The 15,159-nt window shown below is 43.0% G+C and overlaps 1 protein-coding gene across 1 annotated transcript; it reads left to right on the top strand.

Annotated features, from left to right (window-relative positions):
* Nucleotides 1-1,472: 1,472 nt before the first annotated feature.
* On the top strand, nt 1,473-7,637 carry si:ch211-252f13.5. The gene is made up of 6 exons (XM_042430050.1): nt 1,473-2,907; nt 3,030-3,235; nt 3,573-3,743; nt 4,146-4,298; nt 4,621-4,687; nt 4,886-7,637. The coding sequence occupies exons 1-6, from the start codon at nt 2,268-2,270 to the stop codon at nt 6,457-6,459; spliced, it is 2,811 nt and encodes a 936-aa protein (XP_042285984.1). The 5' UTR covers nt 1,473-2,267; the 3' UTR covers nt 6,460-7,637.
* Nucleotides 7,638-15,159: the final 7,522 nt, after the last annotated feature.

Here is a 15,159-nt window from a genome sequence, read left to right as displayed (position 1 = left end):
CACTTCAACTCTTAACCAAGTGTAATTAATCAGCATAACTAAAAACACCTGTGTGGCTGTGTGGGGCCTTTAAATAAATGACCTTTTTCAGTAGCGAGTAGATTAAGTGATTACACTTTGATATTCAGTACCGTGATTATATTACAGCTACAAATCCCAGTGACGTGTTAAACACAGGAGGTTCAATATGTGAGTGTGACGGCTTTGAAGTTGTTTAACGGGCACCTTCGAGAGTGCTGGAATGAGTAACAAAAGTAAAGTAATGAGTAACTAATAAACTGTTTTTAGCTGTTGAGCAGCTAATTAGTAAACATACTTTTTAAATGAGTAATATTTAATGTGTTAGTGAGAGTTTTTAAGTAACTTGCCCAACAATGCATATAACTAAGTTGCAAAGAAACAAGATTAGCTTGAAAATAAACATTGATCCCATGATTCCCATTCAGGGAAATTAAAAGTCACGGCAGCAGAGAAGCTGGAAAGAATATTATTTACATTAGCAGGAGATGTAACTCTAAACAATATGAACACAGTAATAAGTCTTTTTCCTCTGCAGATGTTTTGACATGTCAAAGCAGGAAGTGCTCACGTGCTATTAATAACGTTAATGATGAGTTGCAATTCGCTCTCTTGTATAATTTACTGTGACACTTAAATGGAACAGAGCCATCTAATGTAATGTGATTTTCATGCTATGACAAATCAAAATGAAAAAGGATCAGGATTTTACTCAGAAATACTACAGTAAATATTGCATATGTAATATGCCATGTATGTGTTGAATGTCAAGATACGTTATGTTCTGTTGTACTTGTTGCACAAAAATGAGAAAAACATAAATGATGAAACTAGTGTTAGTCCCACAGTGAAGACACAGTCTAGTGTTGTGGGGTTACCAGACATAAACACCAAACAAATACTAACTGTCTTAGTTGTTAGGGAGGTGTTGCCCAGCGGTTTGGACATCACCCTTTTCTCTCCCGCCTTCTCTAAGACACCCAGGGACAGAGTTAATACTTCCTGATCAGTACAGCTGATGTCTGTATTCAGATTCATGTGTGGTCTCACTTACGTTCGACTGTGAAAATTAGTAGCTATGTCTAAGTGCAGCCCTGCAACCACCTGCTGTGTGTGTGCGTGTGTGGTGTGTGTGTGTGTGTGTGTGTGTGTGCACATTGCTGTTTTAACTCCCCAACAGTCCTTTAAAAAGATGCAAATTTACCTACTGAATGTGACTATTTTATAACAAATTGCTGCTGAGAGTTGGAGGATTTACTGACTTGCTTACAGACAGTGTTTGTGTTTGTTTGTTTGTGTGTGTGTGTGTGTGTGTGTGTGTGTGTGTGTGTGTGTGTGTGTGAGAGAGAGAGAGAGAGAGAGAGCTTAATTCTTAGACTTGCAATGAAAATGAGAAGAGGGGGAAACATTCAAATGTTTCAAATGTGGCTTAAAGCTTTAATCAAAGCCATGTGGGGTCAGGGAAAGGAAATGAGAGCAGCAATAAACTGTAACAAAGTTTACATTTTACAGGAGAGGCAGTTTTGGCTCCTACTTTACAATATCACAGAGTTGTGTTTTAGAAGTCCTACTGCTGAACCCTAATCCAGAACTATAGAGAACAGATCAAAGCTTAAAGAAGAGACTTTCACAGAATTAAATTCCGACAGGGCTTGTTAAAAAACTGTCATCAACATAAATGGCAAAAGAAAAAGAAAGAATTCCCTTTGAATAGGAAAAGTCTCACATGTGAAATGCCTTATAAAATAAATCTCTGAAATTCCACTGGACCATTTGGGACTTGTCATGAAGATCAGGACACTTCTCCTTACAATGCAAACAAGCTGCTTATGAATGACCAGCCTGAGTGTGAGAATAAAAATAACACTAGAATAATCCAAATATGTACCACATGCATAGCTTCAATAGAAATGGAGTGACTCGGCAGAGTGGTATGTCCGGGAAAGCTACGGGTTAATTTAAGACTAGGAGCAAAACCTGTTGCCAATTAGGAGCAGTGAGCGCCACATGTGGGCTAGACGTAGCTATCTCCAGAAGGGGCAAAGGGGGCAGAAACCGCGGTGCGCGCAATGGAGACAAGCTGAATTTCTGTTCAATCACTCGTTCAAGATCAATTGGCAGTTACGTGTGTTGACAATTACTAATTTGACGGATTTTTTCTTAAAGGGATGATCCATCAAGATAAACAGAACTGAGGGATTAATGCGTTAAAAAGGCATAATTCAATTTTTACCTTTCAGCTTTGCAACATGGCACCTATGTCTGCGATATTTTTATTCTGTCTCACATTTATACTCAGTGCAACACAGAGCGTGTCTGAGATCTGCCGGGGGACGCACTGCTTGTCTGGCCAGGACAGGAGCAGACCGTGCGTCGGAGCGCACTGCCAGGGGCGCACGGACACAGCAGCGGCGTCCCGACGGCAGTTTCACCACTCTGCACAATCCAGACCAGGACAAGTCCACCAGAGTTACCAACAGGATGCTCATTTCAGTCATCACCAAGCCCAGAGCGCGCCGTTAGCACAGTACGCCATCATCCAACCTCAGCAGGGCGGCTTTGCGCAACAAGCGGGTACGGATGGCAACCGGAGGACGAACCCGAGAACCATCACGGCGGAGGTGTTTCATCCTGGCTGCGCCGGCGGGACTTGTCCGACTTCTGTCTCTAATCGCCCGACAAGTGATGACAGCGCAACACGGGAGTGCAAAGGGATTGGATGTAAACTGCCCCCCCGGATGCGCCAAAAGGCGCATGGAGGAGACGACGGGAGAGGCAACTCTTCCCCGGTTCATGTAACAGACAGAGCAGCTCAATTTCTGGATGAGCTTCCAGACTTTGGGTCGGAACGTGGTGCATGGATACAGCTGACATGTGACATGAAACCAGGTCAGTATCAGACTGCGGATGATTAAAAGTAAAATGCAAAGAGATAATCTGCTTTGCACCTTCTCAGTGAGGAAATGATAATCACTCAACTGCTGTTTAATAGTTTGCTCTCTTTGCTGCAGGGAACAATGAGGTTCCCTCAGAGGATGCTCTTGTGCTGCAGCTGCAGTTGTCTAAGAGCCAGGAGAAGCTCGTTGAGGCCCTCAAGGGCCAGCAGGACGAGGTCAAAGAGCTGCAGAGGCTCCTCACTGAGCAGCAGGGGACGCTGGTCAGCCAGCAGAGAGAAATACTGGAGCAACAGAGGAGGATGCTGGAACAGATGGAGCAAGTAAAGCTGCTGTGATGACCATGATGATGATTGACGATGATGGAGATGTTAATGAGCAGTGATTAGAGAAACAAACGTTTATACAGTTGAGATGAATGGAAAATATCTGACTTACAGAAGTTTTAATCATTACTACTTTAGATAATCCTGACCTTCGACCTCCATGTGGAGGATTAGAGGAGTTATACACAGAACAGAATAAGTTGCATATAATGATCACACGTTTTGCAGTTTGCTTTTTTATTCATATCATAAACCATAATAATAATGATGATGATGACCGTGACATGAACAAACTGTTTGTAGTTTTTTAAGTTATGTTATTTCTCTGTTTCAGGTGAAGGCACAGTACAACATACTGATGGACGGCATCAAACAAACATCCTTCCCAAACCTCCAGGGGGAGTTGGACAGTCATATGGAAACATTGAATGGGCAAGTCAGAGCTCACCAAGCACAACAGGCCCTCTCTTTGCACAAAGTGGACATGGAAGCCAGCATCATGGAGGTAAATCAAGAGTTTAAAAGAGCTTTACTCCACAAAAGACACTGTGTATAAAAAAAAAGAACAACTTGATTGTTGACATGATGCCAGATGATTTTATTTCTAGAGACTTAAAGTAAGTAAAGGCACAGGAGCTTTAAGTTATTTGTAACTAAAGGAATGATTGGCTTTACTTTCATGCCACACATCACTTGCAAGAATAGGTGCATGTTTTTCAAATAGTGAATATCTTAAATAAACTTATGTATGGACACACATCATCACACTTCATAAGTATGAGGACATTCACAAAGTTTTTACATCCTTATCTACATGAATCTAGTGCAGTATTTTCTGAACTGATATAAATATGTATATTGTCCTGACTGATTTTTAGTATCACACTGACATGTTTGATGCCATCAGGTGGGGCGGCCCCTGCTGTCCTGTGGGAGATGCGGCCCCGAGGAATACTGTGGCTTCAGCAGTGGTCGTCCTCGCTGTGAGAGGTGCACCATCTGTCCCTCTGGCTTCTTCCTGGTTGCCCAGTGTTCAGTCCATTCAGACAGAATCTGCCAGGTTAGCATCACTTTCAGCGTGGGGTTTTTCAGAAACAGCTGAACTTGTAGCTAGATACAGGAAACAGTAACTTACAAAACTTGAACTTGAAGCATGGGAGAGAAAGCAATTGTTGTGTTGGCGGTCATGAACTATAGCAAAAGTTTAAAAAGTTGGATTTGTCATGATAAACAGAAAATAAATTAAAAAAAGAAGCAGAAGAGAGGTTAAAAAAATCAGGTTTGCATTTGAACCCTGCACTTTGGTAGCCTGTTGGTCACTCCTTTCTGTTTACATACATGGTTAAATTTGATTCAAAGTGCCAGTTTACTTGTCATTACAGGACAGAGATGAATGCCTCGAAATAACTGATCTTTGTGGAGATCAACAAAAGTGTCTCAACACTCCAGGTAACATGAATTACTGAGAACTTTTGTCAAAATGTCTGCAAATGATACTGAATGTAAATATATATTTTACCCCTTCCTCACATATTAAACAACTGAATTTTTTATTTAGAGACAGCACCTTCAATAGTACTATCTACACACAGACATGTGTTTTCAACTAACATCTTGTTCTTTGTGTCTGTGCTGTGGTATCACCAGGTGGATTCAGGTGTCAGGGCATGACAGAGCGAGAGGCCAACTCAGGAATGTGCGGCCACAGCTACTTCTACAACACGGACATGGATGAGTGTCAGGCCTGTAATGAGTGTGACGGAGAACCTGTGGCCTCACCATGTACTTTCACTACAGACACCATCTGTTCCGACCCTGCTTCTGCCGACAGCGCCCTCTCCCTGTCCTGGGCTGGAGATGTGAGTCTGCCTGGCGCAAAAGGTGACATCGTGGCTCATGCCTTCCCCAGCGTGCAGCTTCACATCCAAGGAGGAGGTGATGCAGGCCTGGTGTCTGTTGAGGATGGACATCTGGTGCTCAGGCAGCATGGCCTGGTCTGGCTGGATGACAATCTCTCGGTGAACCACGGCTGCCGCAGCTTTATCCAGGTGTGTTTGCGTATGAATAACACTGAAGGCTCTGAGGGTCGTGACCTCAGTGGCGTCAGGGTCGAGCAGCGGGAGGTGAGGTCACTCCAGAGTGTCAGCATCAGTGGGGTAGCAGAGGTCGCGCCGGGTCACATGATCTCTCTGTTCCTTCAGAGTGCCAGCCACCACTGTAACCAAACGAATGAAGGTCTGCAGCTATATGACCCCTCAGCAGCTCCGTTTAGTCTCTTCTGGCTCTCCCATGACACTGGGGCTGTTGCCATGACAGCACAGGCGATGGTGTCTGCACACTACCACACAAACTATCGCCCGGTCTTCCGCACCACCTCCACCTCTGACCCTTACGTAGTGGGGCTGACTCATGACGGCCGTGGGATCCGTTTTGCAGAAAGTGGCACTGTGCGCTTCGTATTTCAGCAGGCGTTGTACTCCATGGGCCAGGCATGTGTGAGTGAGGGCTTCCAACTATTGGCGTACCTCAACCGTAATGGGACCGGTATGGAGTTGTGCCGTACCTTCAAACCTGGTGTACACTACCGTGACACATCCATATCTCTGTCTGGAGTAGCTAAAGTTGGCCCTGGAGACACACTGGCCTTTGAGATCCTCTCTCCTGCTCAGTGTAATGTTCGTTTCTTTGGTGATGAGACAGGCATCAGTATCCTCAGCTTGGTTTGGGTCCCCGCTGCTATCTCTTCCTCTCTCTCTGCCTCTGTGGCTCACACCGGCCTTCCCTCAGGAGCCGTCCGAAACAAGCCACTGTTCTTCCGTCAGACCAGCCCTCAGGTTCCCCAGATGGGGCTTGTAGGAAAGGGATCCACAGATCAGAGACGAGATTTGGTCTTCAGGGAGAGTGGCACAGCCAGTGTAGCTCTGGACCTCAAACTCATTCATTCCTGCAACCTGGTCAAAGTGACTCTGCTCAGGCGAAGTGATCCAGAGCAGTCGGGGGCAGGCAGGGAGGCAGAGGGAGTGCGGCCCATCCCTCTGGCCCAACAGGTGGGTGGCCAGATGGCTGAGGGCAGCCAGTGGGCCAGTGTGAGCCTGCGGGCGTCCTTCCAGGTGCGTAACGGCACAGCAGTGTTCTTCACACTTGACTGTGTACGTGGGCGGGTCAACCAGATCAGCCACCACACAGGAAGTGGAGTGTCAATCCTCTGGGTGGCAGCATAACAAAAGAAAGACAAAACTTTGCTAAGTTGTTTCTTTATATGGATTGCAGTTCAGTAGACAAGTTGTTAAGCCATTTATAGGACAGACTAGTTTCTCTGGTTTGATTAGATATATTGGAAAATACGTTTATTCTATTCGCTTTCATGCCGAGAGTTAGAGGAGAAGATCAATACCAATCTAATATTTGTCTGTCAGATATCAAGCTGGAGCCAGGACACGGTTAGCTTAGCTTAGCTTAGCATAAAGGCAAGGAGGAGGAGGAAACAGCCAGCCTGACATAAAACCACAACTGGTCAGTTTTACACTTCTGTGTTTTGCATGTGTTAAACAAACATTAATGTGTTAATCTCTGAGCTTCAGGGGTGCTGACACAGCAGGTAAATGGTTTTACTTCGGATGTAGTCAAGCTAGCTGTTTCCCTCTAGTCTTTCTGCTGAAAGGACAGATATGAGCTATCAATTTATTCTACCAACTATTCTTTTAAGCTGCTTGATTTGTAATGACTACAGCTAATTTGTTTTTTTAAGTTTTATAAATGTATTTTATGTTTAAAAACGCTCAAATATTGACTTTTGTTTTTTTTAAAAAAGTAGCATTATGCACCAATCATCATATTTATAATAAATCAAGTGTTAGCATTGTGTAATGGTTTCTACAGATGTACAAAAGATGGCTCTAAAAACCAGCATTCACATTATAATAATGTTTAAATTTAGCTTGTGGTTGAGTTTTCTGCTTTTTTTGTGCTCATAAATCCCACATGTTGTATTTTGTCTGTCTTTTATTTATGTAATTCAGTTATTCTGTTGACGCCAAAGGACTTTCAGATCATTACCACTGTGACTACAGCATTTTCTGCTGTTACCAAAAGCAGCTTGCTGGTGCAGGTTTCAGTCAGCCAAGAGTGTGTTTCTTTTTAAAGAGCATGTGTTTCATGTTAGCCGCCATTTTCTAATGTGAATATCTGCTGCATGCCTTGTTTAATGACCACTTTCAGCATATTATGGACATAAAGACAGTCATGTGTTTCAAAGCCCTGTTGACATCAAACCATTCCATGATATTCCAAATATTAACACCTTAAGACATAGTTATGTCTGTTTATCCAAATTAAGCTGTAATAAAATGTACATTTGATGTTTTATAGTCAACCCAATAAAGATACATTTGTTTTGCCAGATGCTTTGCTGCTTCTATGTCAAAGGACTAAGCTTGGTGTGACAATGAGCACAGTAATTAAGCTTTTAGGCTACTAAGACACAGCTTTAAGTATCCATGGCTAATCTTCAATTCCAAGAAAATTCCTAAAAAGTTTCATCTGAATTAATACACCAAAAAGTTTCACAAATTAAATCATGTCACGATATTTTCTGCCACGACAGAATTGTACTTGTTCTTTCTGCTGAGCATGTTTGGTCCAAAATCTTGCATATATGTAAAATTGAAAGCATTTGGAGACTGACGAACTTGTATGTACTAACCTTTTCATGGACTTTTTCCAGTGTCCTCAGTCAGAGATGTGGAGACTGAATCGAACATGTTTGCACTTGGCAGAAGCTGCCAGGTGTTTCCTATTACACATGAAAGAACAGAGGTCCTTCATCGTGATTTTAAACAGTTGAAATTATATTAGCCGGGTAGTTAACCTCCTAATGGCCTTCCTCCGCACTTCCACCGACAACCTTTTCATTCCCAAAGAACCATACTGCACTGCTTTGGCATGAGATCAAAAAGTATATTACGATCCTGGGCATATGTTCTATGAAAACCAGTAGACCAGTTGATGTTATTATTTCAGTGTTTGAAGTCGTGACCTCCAGGTTAGTGTGTGCTATAGATAATTAAATAAATCATGACTGAATCTGAAATAAATCATGGGATTAGTGCCATTAATAAGCAGGTTTGCGTGTCGAAGGTGCACGTATGGAGTCTCACGGATGAAGAGTGCCGACAGAGTGATTTCCCCTTCAATCATGTAATTCTTTTTAGTTCAAGGTTTCTTGACCAGACTGTTACCATAAATAAACCATGTGCAGCATAGTTCATGAACCAATCCTAAATAGTGTGCATGACCTTTGTCAAAAACCAACACAGGAGACCAAAGAAAATAACCAGACCTGAGTCAACGAATGGAACAGAAACAAAGCATATCTTGAGACAAATTGAAACCATTCCAGGACTGATGGATGGCTGAGCAGGTGAGTTATGGTGGTCTGAGGATGATAAACGTTTAAGGAAAAAGGTCAGAGCCCCCAGTATAGAGAGTGGAGCACCGTCTGGCAGAAGCCTAGGATCTTGGCCTAGCACATTAGCACTCTGGGTAATAGAGTACAGATGGAAACAAGGATAAGCGTATGAGTGTGTTGGGTATGTATGGGAGTGTCTTTGGGGCAGTGCATGTCTTTGTTTCTATGCCTGTGCACTGGAATAAGATGTTAACGTTGAAGACTTACATGTCCTTACATGGACATATTATTACATGGCAGGTTTTTGGCCCCCAAAATACAACAGAGATGAGATTTAATGTTATGAAACTAAATAATATTTCCTGTATTAAAGCTTAGGGGTGAGGAAATGTAGTCAACGATAAGGGGTGTCTAGTCAGGACATGGGAGGCAGGAATGTCCTTTGAGAGTTTTATTGTGAGCTAAATGCAGATACACAGATGCACAGGCACTATTACTATTCCTTAGATGTGTGGTTCTAAGTGAGGGGGATACAAAAACATCAACATTACGCTACTCAGGCTATCTCTATATTTAACATAAACCTCACAAGTGGGACTAACTAAATACTATAATCGCTGTTATAATGCTGTTCTAAAGGCTACACATAATGTTGGGACTTACTAGGAGCAGGTTTGCTTATTAGCAATAATTAATAATTGATGATTATCAAAGATAATTATTTATATTTAATAAAATTGTTAATTGTAAATTAACAACAACAGGGCACCACCCTGAGATCAGGGACCAATAACCAAATCAGTTAAAACAGTCTCAAAAAGGGGTGTTCACTTTAAAAATGTCAATATCTGAAAGAAATTAATATTATTATATTTATAACGTAAACAGTTGGGGTTTGAGTCCGAGCGCTAACTCTCGCAACCAGCCTTTACCACAATATATATGCAAATGATACCAAAACAACTTCTCTTTAAGGTATAGCAGAGTTTATTAACATTAGCGATATCAATTAGCAATCAATAGCACTTAAGTCGATAAACATCTATCACCCAACTACAAACTATCAAACACAAACATAAGAAACAAGTAACTACAAATAGCAAGCACTATAAACACCAAGCAAGCATATGGCACATGTAGGTGTGTGTGTGTATGTGTTTGTGTGTGTAAGAGAGAAAGGAGAGGAGCAAGATGGTGGACATGACCCGTGTGTGTGTGTGTGTGTGGGGGGGGGTATGTCATGCGAGAATTCGGGTCAGAGGAGGTGACCACGAGATTTGAACAGAGACAATGGTTAACGCCGTCTGCCGGCTTAACACGTGTCTCTAACAATAGGATAACGTGGGGACAGAGCTGAGCTCTGTTACTGAGTTATCTGCTCACCACGTGTGTGTGTGTGTTCGTGTAGGAGCATGTATGTGCATGGTTAGTAAGAGGAGAAAAGAGGTGGAAGCACCAAAGAACAAAAAATCTCAACGATTGTGAGATTTGGTGCTTGCTTTTATTTTCACAAAGATGTGGCGTGTGAACATCCTTATTCACCGGCCATGGTCTGATTTCAACAAATAAAATGCAATCCACGGTCTCAAACATGATGGCAGGCTAACACAAAGCAGTCCAAGCAGTTGGACAACACAAAACAGTTTAGCATGATAAACACAACCAAACAAGCAGCAAACAACAACAGTACTTTACAGTATTATTAGCAGCAACAACTGGACTCTTTGTTAACTTCACAACAAACAACAATAATAAACCTGAAAATTACACACTTTAATATCCTGTCTCAGCCCAGACTTAAGCCTCTTACTTGTGTCGTGTAGGGAAGTGAGTAGGGTGTGTTTCAGTCCGTCTTTTGGGTCTGGCTTGGTTCCTTGGCTTGGAGGCTGACGGGACCATCCTCTCACTCTGTCGGCGGGTTTCACAGCAGCTGATCCTTGGCGGCATTGCAGAGAAAACAGTAGACAGCATCCAGTGCGGTTGAGATGGTGCGGCCTAGTCAGAGTTTAACGTACATACAGAAGTTACTTCCTTACGTTAGCCAGGTGAGCAGCTGGGAAGCGCTATTCAAAGAGGGCCACCAGTGTTTATGCTCTCAGTGATGTCACGGCCAGGAAGAGGAAATCCCGTGTCTTCTGGCGGGTCTCGCCCAATGAGAGCTGAGAGTTTGATTCTGCCAGATTTCACACTGAGGTGTGAGTTGAACAGAGCATGATGGGAGTTAAAGTCCGTTTGGAGTCTTTTTGTTTAAACTGGTGCCTTTCTTTATATCAGGCTTTGTGACTGCATGCAGGCTTGCCTGTGTCTTGTGCACATGGTGTATGAGCCCAACACATACGAGACGAATAAATTGTTAACACAGTAACTAAACATCTTCACAGTACACAAATTTAGTACTCATTTGTGGTCATGTGGTCAAACTGAAGAAATCAACTGAAACTTAATGTGTTAGAAACTGTTTAACCATCTAACTTTTATTAGTCTGTCCACTGTTCTCTACAACCTAGCACGAGCCGTCTTCAAAAGGGCATTGCCTTGCAACAAGTTAAACTTCATTGTCCATACATCTTCATGTTCCTTGAGCCTTTTCCTCCTGGAAAGGCTCAAACGTTAACGGGGGCTGTCCTCGGGGCATCCTCTGGGATGGCTGGCAACTCAATGAGCTTGGCTACCAGTCTGGTGTAGCTCCTCTTGTCCACCTGCACCTCAGCGGTCTGCACCTTCCCATCGGCACTCCTGATGATCTTTGTGACCCATCCTATGGGCCACAGCGCTCAAGGTAGCATCTGGTTGATCACCATTACCACCATGCCAGTGGTGAGGGTCTCTGTATCCTTCAACCACTTCTGCCTCAACTGCAAGGAAGGTAAGTAGTTCTGCAGGAAATGGGTCCAGATCTGGTCGGTTAACACCTGACTGTGCAGCCATCTTCTCTGACAGAGGATCTTAGATTCAGGGTACACCACTGGAGGGAGCAGCGAGTTGGGCTGCCCCATGAGGAGGTAATTGGGGTTACCGGGTCCACATCGGCTACATCCGTCAACACATAGCCCAGCAGCTTGGAACTGAGGATTCCCCCTACCTCAGTCCACAAGACTTCTTCAGTCACTGTCTGTGCTCCCAGGGCCTTGATGGGCCTTGATGGACCTGACTTCCCGCTCCCAGGCCCCACCAAAGTGAGGTGCATTTGGTGGGTTGTACTGTAATCAGATCTGGTGCTTAGCCAGCTGGGTCTGCAACTCTTTGGCCTGGAAACTTGCCTGGAGCCTTTGTGCAAGTTGGTCCCTTGGTAAGAGAATTTTGAAGGGTGTTCCTTGTCAGCCACAAACCTTCTAAGCGACATAAGGAATGAGTCGGTATCCATGTTGTGCAGCACATCTAGGTGGACGCATCTAGTGGTAATGCACTTGAAAACTATTCCCCATCTCTTCTCTGTCCCCCGACCTCACTTGACCTGGAACAGGCCAAAACAATCCACTCCTGTTGAGTAGAACAGAGGTGTCATGAGGCGGAAACAACAATGAGGCAGATCTACCGTCTTGGGAATAGTCAGTTTGCCCTCCACTTCTGGCACCCCAGGAAGGATCTCTGAATGCACAGCTTCATGGCTTTGGAGAATCCAGAACTTGCGTCTGAGTTCCGCAAAGACCGTCTCGACTCCAGAATGGAGTAATTTGTTGTCATATTGTCGTATAATGAGCATGGTGATGAGTGTTTGGATTCTGGCAAAATCAAGTGCATGTCTTCTTCCTGGCTAGTAGAACGACGCAACTTACCTCCTACACGGATGAGGTCTTTGGAGACATCATACTCTGGGGCAAGTGTCAAGAGCCTAATGTTTGATGGAACTGCTTTCCCTGTCTGCAGGGATTTGATTTCTTCTGGAAAGCTATCGTTTTGTACTCTCTGAGGGATATGGAGTTCTGCTTCTGCATAGTCATCTGTGCTGGGAATGCTTGACTGGGAGGACGCCACGTGCAGTGACCTACTCATTGCCTCAATGAGATCGTCAAAGGTGAAGTGGTATTCAGCAACTTGGGTCTCTGAAGCAGAGATGATTGGTATAAGGCCACAGAACACAGGTTTCTTCATCTCTGTCTCATCCAAAACCTCTGTGACAGAAGGTGAGGGTGGTCAACCGTTGCGTGTTTGCTGAAGGAAAGCAGGGCCGTTACCAAACTTGTTGGCCTCGAATGGTGAACCTCTTTTCTGGCTGGGATGCCGGAGCAAAGGTGAAGGAAACATGTGAGCCTGGCAGTGTCTTGATATCCTGGCGTATAGTACAGAGAGTCAGGTCTTCTGCTTGACCCTGTATTCCCAAGTGGCATGCTGCCAAGGAAAGCAGGATGGTTCTCCCTGAGCCTCTCTCTGGTTGACCTCTTGCAGGACAGAGAGGAGTTTGGACTTACAAAGCAGACATATTTAACATAAATCTCACAAGTAGGACTAACTTTCTACAATAACAGGAAATAAACCATGCTAAATGGTTACAAAATACTATAATCTACAACAGGAATGCTTCTCTTTAGGCTACACATAAAAGATGGATAAATTGTTATCACTTGATATGAACTCGCTGGTAAATTGCTACATGAATAGCTGGTAAACTTAGGACATTAAAGTATAAATTACAGTAACTAAACATCTTCACAATACACAAATTTAGTACTCACTTGTGGTCATGGAGGCACATGACGCATAATCCCCACTTATCTAGCTCTACTAGTTTTATAAATAGTAAGAAAACTTTCTCTAATCTTTAATGTGTCCTTGAATTCAACCCTCACTCAAGAAAAGAGCAGAATATGGGCAGCATTACCTGGCTTTACATCTACATATCTGCTCTGTGGCTGGCCCAACTGGCTTGATCAGCAGCTTCATCTGAATCCCATGGCCCGCTTAGTTGTCCAACCACTATCACTGTATAACTGGTTCCATTCATCTTACCAATTAGATTTTAATAGGAAATTAATCAGAAAAGGATGCAAAAGGACTGTTTTCTTTCCAAAAAACGGCTATCTATTGAGAGAAATGTTTCTCAGATGGGAGTCTCACACATCATACTTGTGTCCATCTGCACCATAGACTGCATATAATATACAGTGTAATGTAACATAATAATATACAGTATATATACAGGCTGTGGTCTGAAAAGCCATCACACTGAATGAAATCTGATCCACATCCAAGGCATGTGTGGTACAAACAGATCACAGAGAGTCTGCCAGAGTTTGACTGTAGTATGAAGTGGATGGTGGACTGGCCTCCATATGGTGCACAGACTGCACATATACAGGTAGCAAAAATGTGCAGAAAGCAGGTGTGCTCAAAATTTTGACCTTGATATTGAATATCATGGCAGCAGAAAGAGAGAAATATACAGGGGGACGAATGGAGAAAAAGAGAAAAATGGGAAAGAAACTAACAGAGCATGGGAAAGAAAGTGAGAAATCTACTGCTCCTGTGTTGGTGCATCTGGAAGCAGTTCTCATTTGTTTTTAACTTTTCTTTCCTTCTATCCCACCAAAGGCATCCCACAGTTTCTGTGCTCAGTAGTAAGTCAAAATGTTTTGGAGTAGTTGTTGTGAAAACCAACTATTGTACAGCTTTGGATCATGGATGCCGGATTCATTTCAGAAGTGCAGGGGCCAAAAAGTGTGTGTGTTAGGGGTTTCACAGAATAGTTGACTGGTTGACTAATTGGCTATTAAAACCAATAGGTGACACTGTGTGTTGCTGCAGACTAATTGTCATCTGTTTTAGCACAGTGCAGTAATAAAGCAGTCGCAAAGCATCTACAGCAAATATGCAGCTGGGGGCGCTGCTGCACTGTGAGCAGTTGTTGAAAAGTCATAGTTGTGTCTTCTGTGACTTAACACTGTGCAGTGTGGGGCACTAAAGCAGAGGCAGAAAGAGACATGGTTGTATATCCCAATGCTCAACTACAATCAACAGTGTTGAAGGACTATTCTGGCGAATTGGTGCCTTTTCCGTCCCCAGGACATTACATGCATAAATATACATGAAAAGTATCTGTATAATACATTATATTATAAAGCAAAGTGTCTTGCACTTTGTCCTAATTGCAGTTTGAAGATACATCATGTAAAACCTTAATTAAACTACCTAGAACACTGAAAAAATAGGATTTTAGCCCATCTCCACTCTCTCACACTACACTTCACCATGAAATATATTGATTAGAATCCCTCAGACATCTTTGTTTTTGTATTAGTATGTAGTATGTGTGACTCTATTTCCAATTTAGACATAGAATACATTTTCTCATCGGAAGATTAATGTTAGTTAAAATGTACATTTTAGTCGTGTCCTCAGGTTTTCACTCAGTCCTGTTACCCTGACAAATTCCCCTCTCTACAAATTTGGGGCATCCCACAAGTCACATGATCAATAGGAAGTAGCATCATTTGAGTCTCCTGAGGGCCATAGGAAGACCAAAAGTATGTCCTCTCACTCTTTTTTTTTGTATTTTTGATCATATTGTAAGTATGAC

Source organism: Thunnus maccoyii, chromosome 12 (genome assembly GCF_910596095.1).
Source record: "Thunnus maccoyii chromosome 12, fThuMac1.1, whole genome shotgun sequence".
Taxonomy (NCBI): domain Eukaryota; kingdom Metazoa; phylum Chordata; class Actinopteri; order Scombriformes; family Scombridae; genus Thunnus; species Thunnus maccoyii.
The sequence above is the reverse complement of the archived record's forward strand: the minus strand, read 5'-3'. Positions and strand labels throughout refer to the sequence as shown.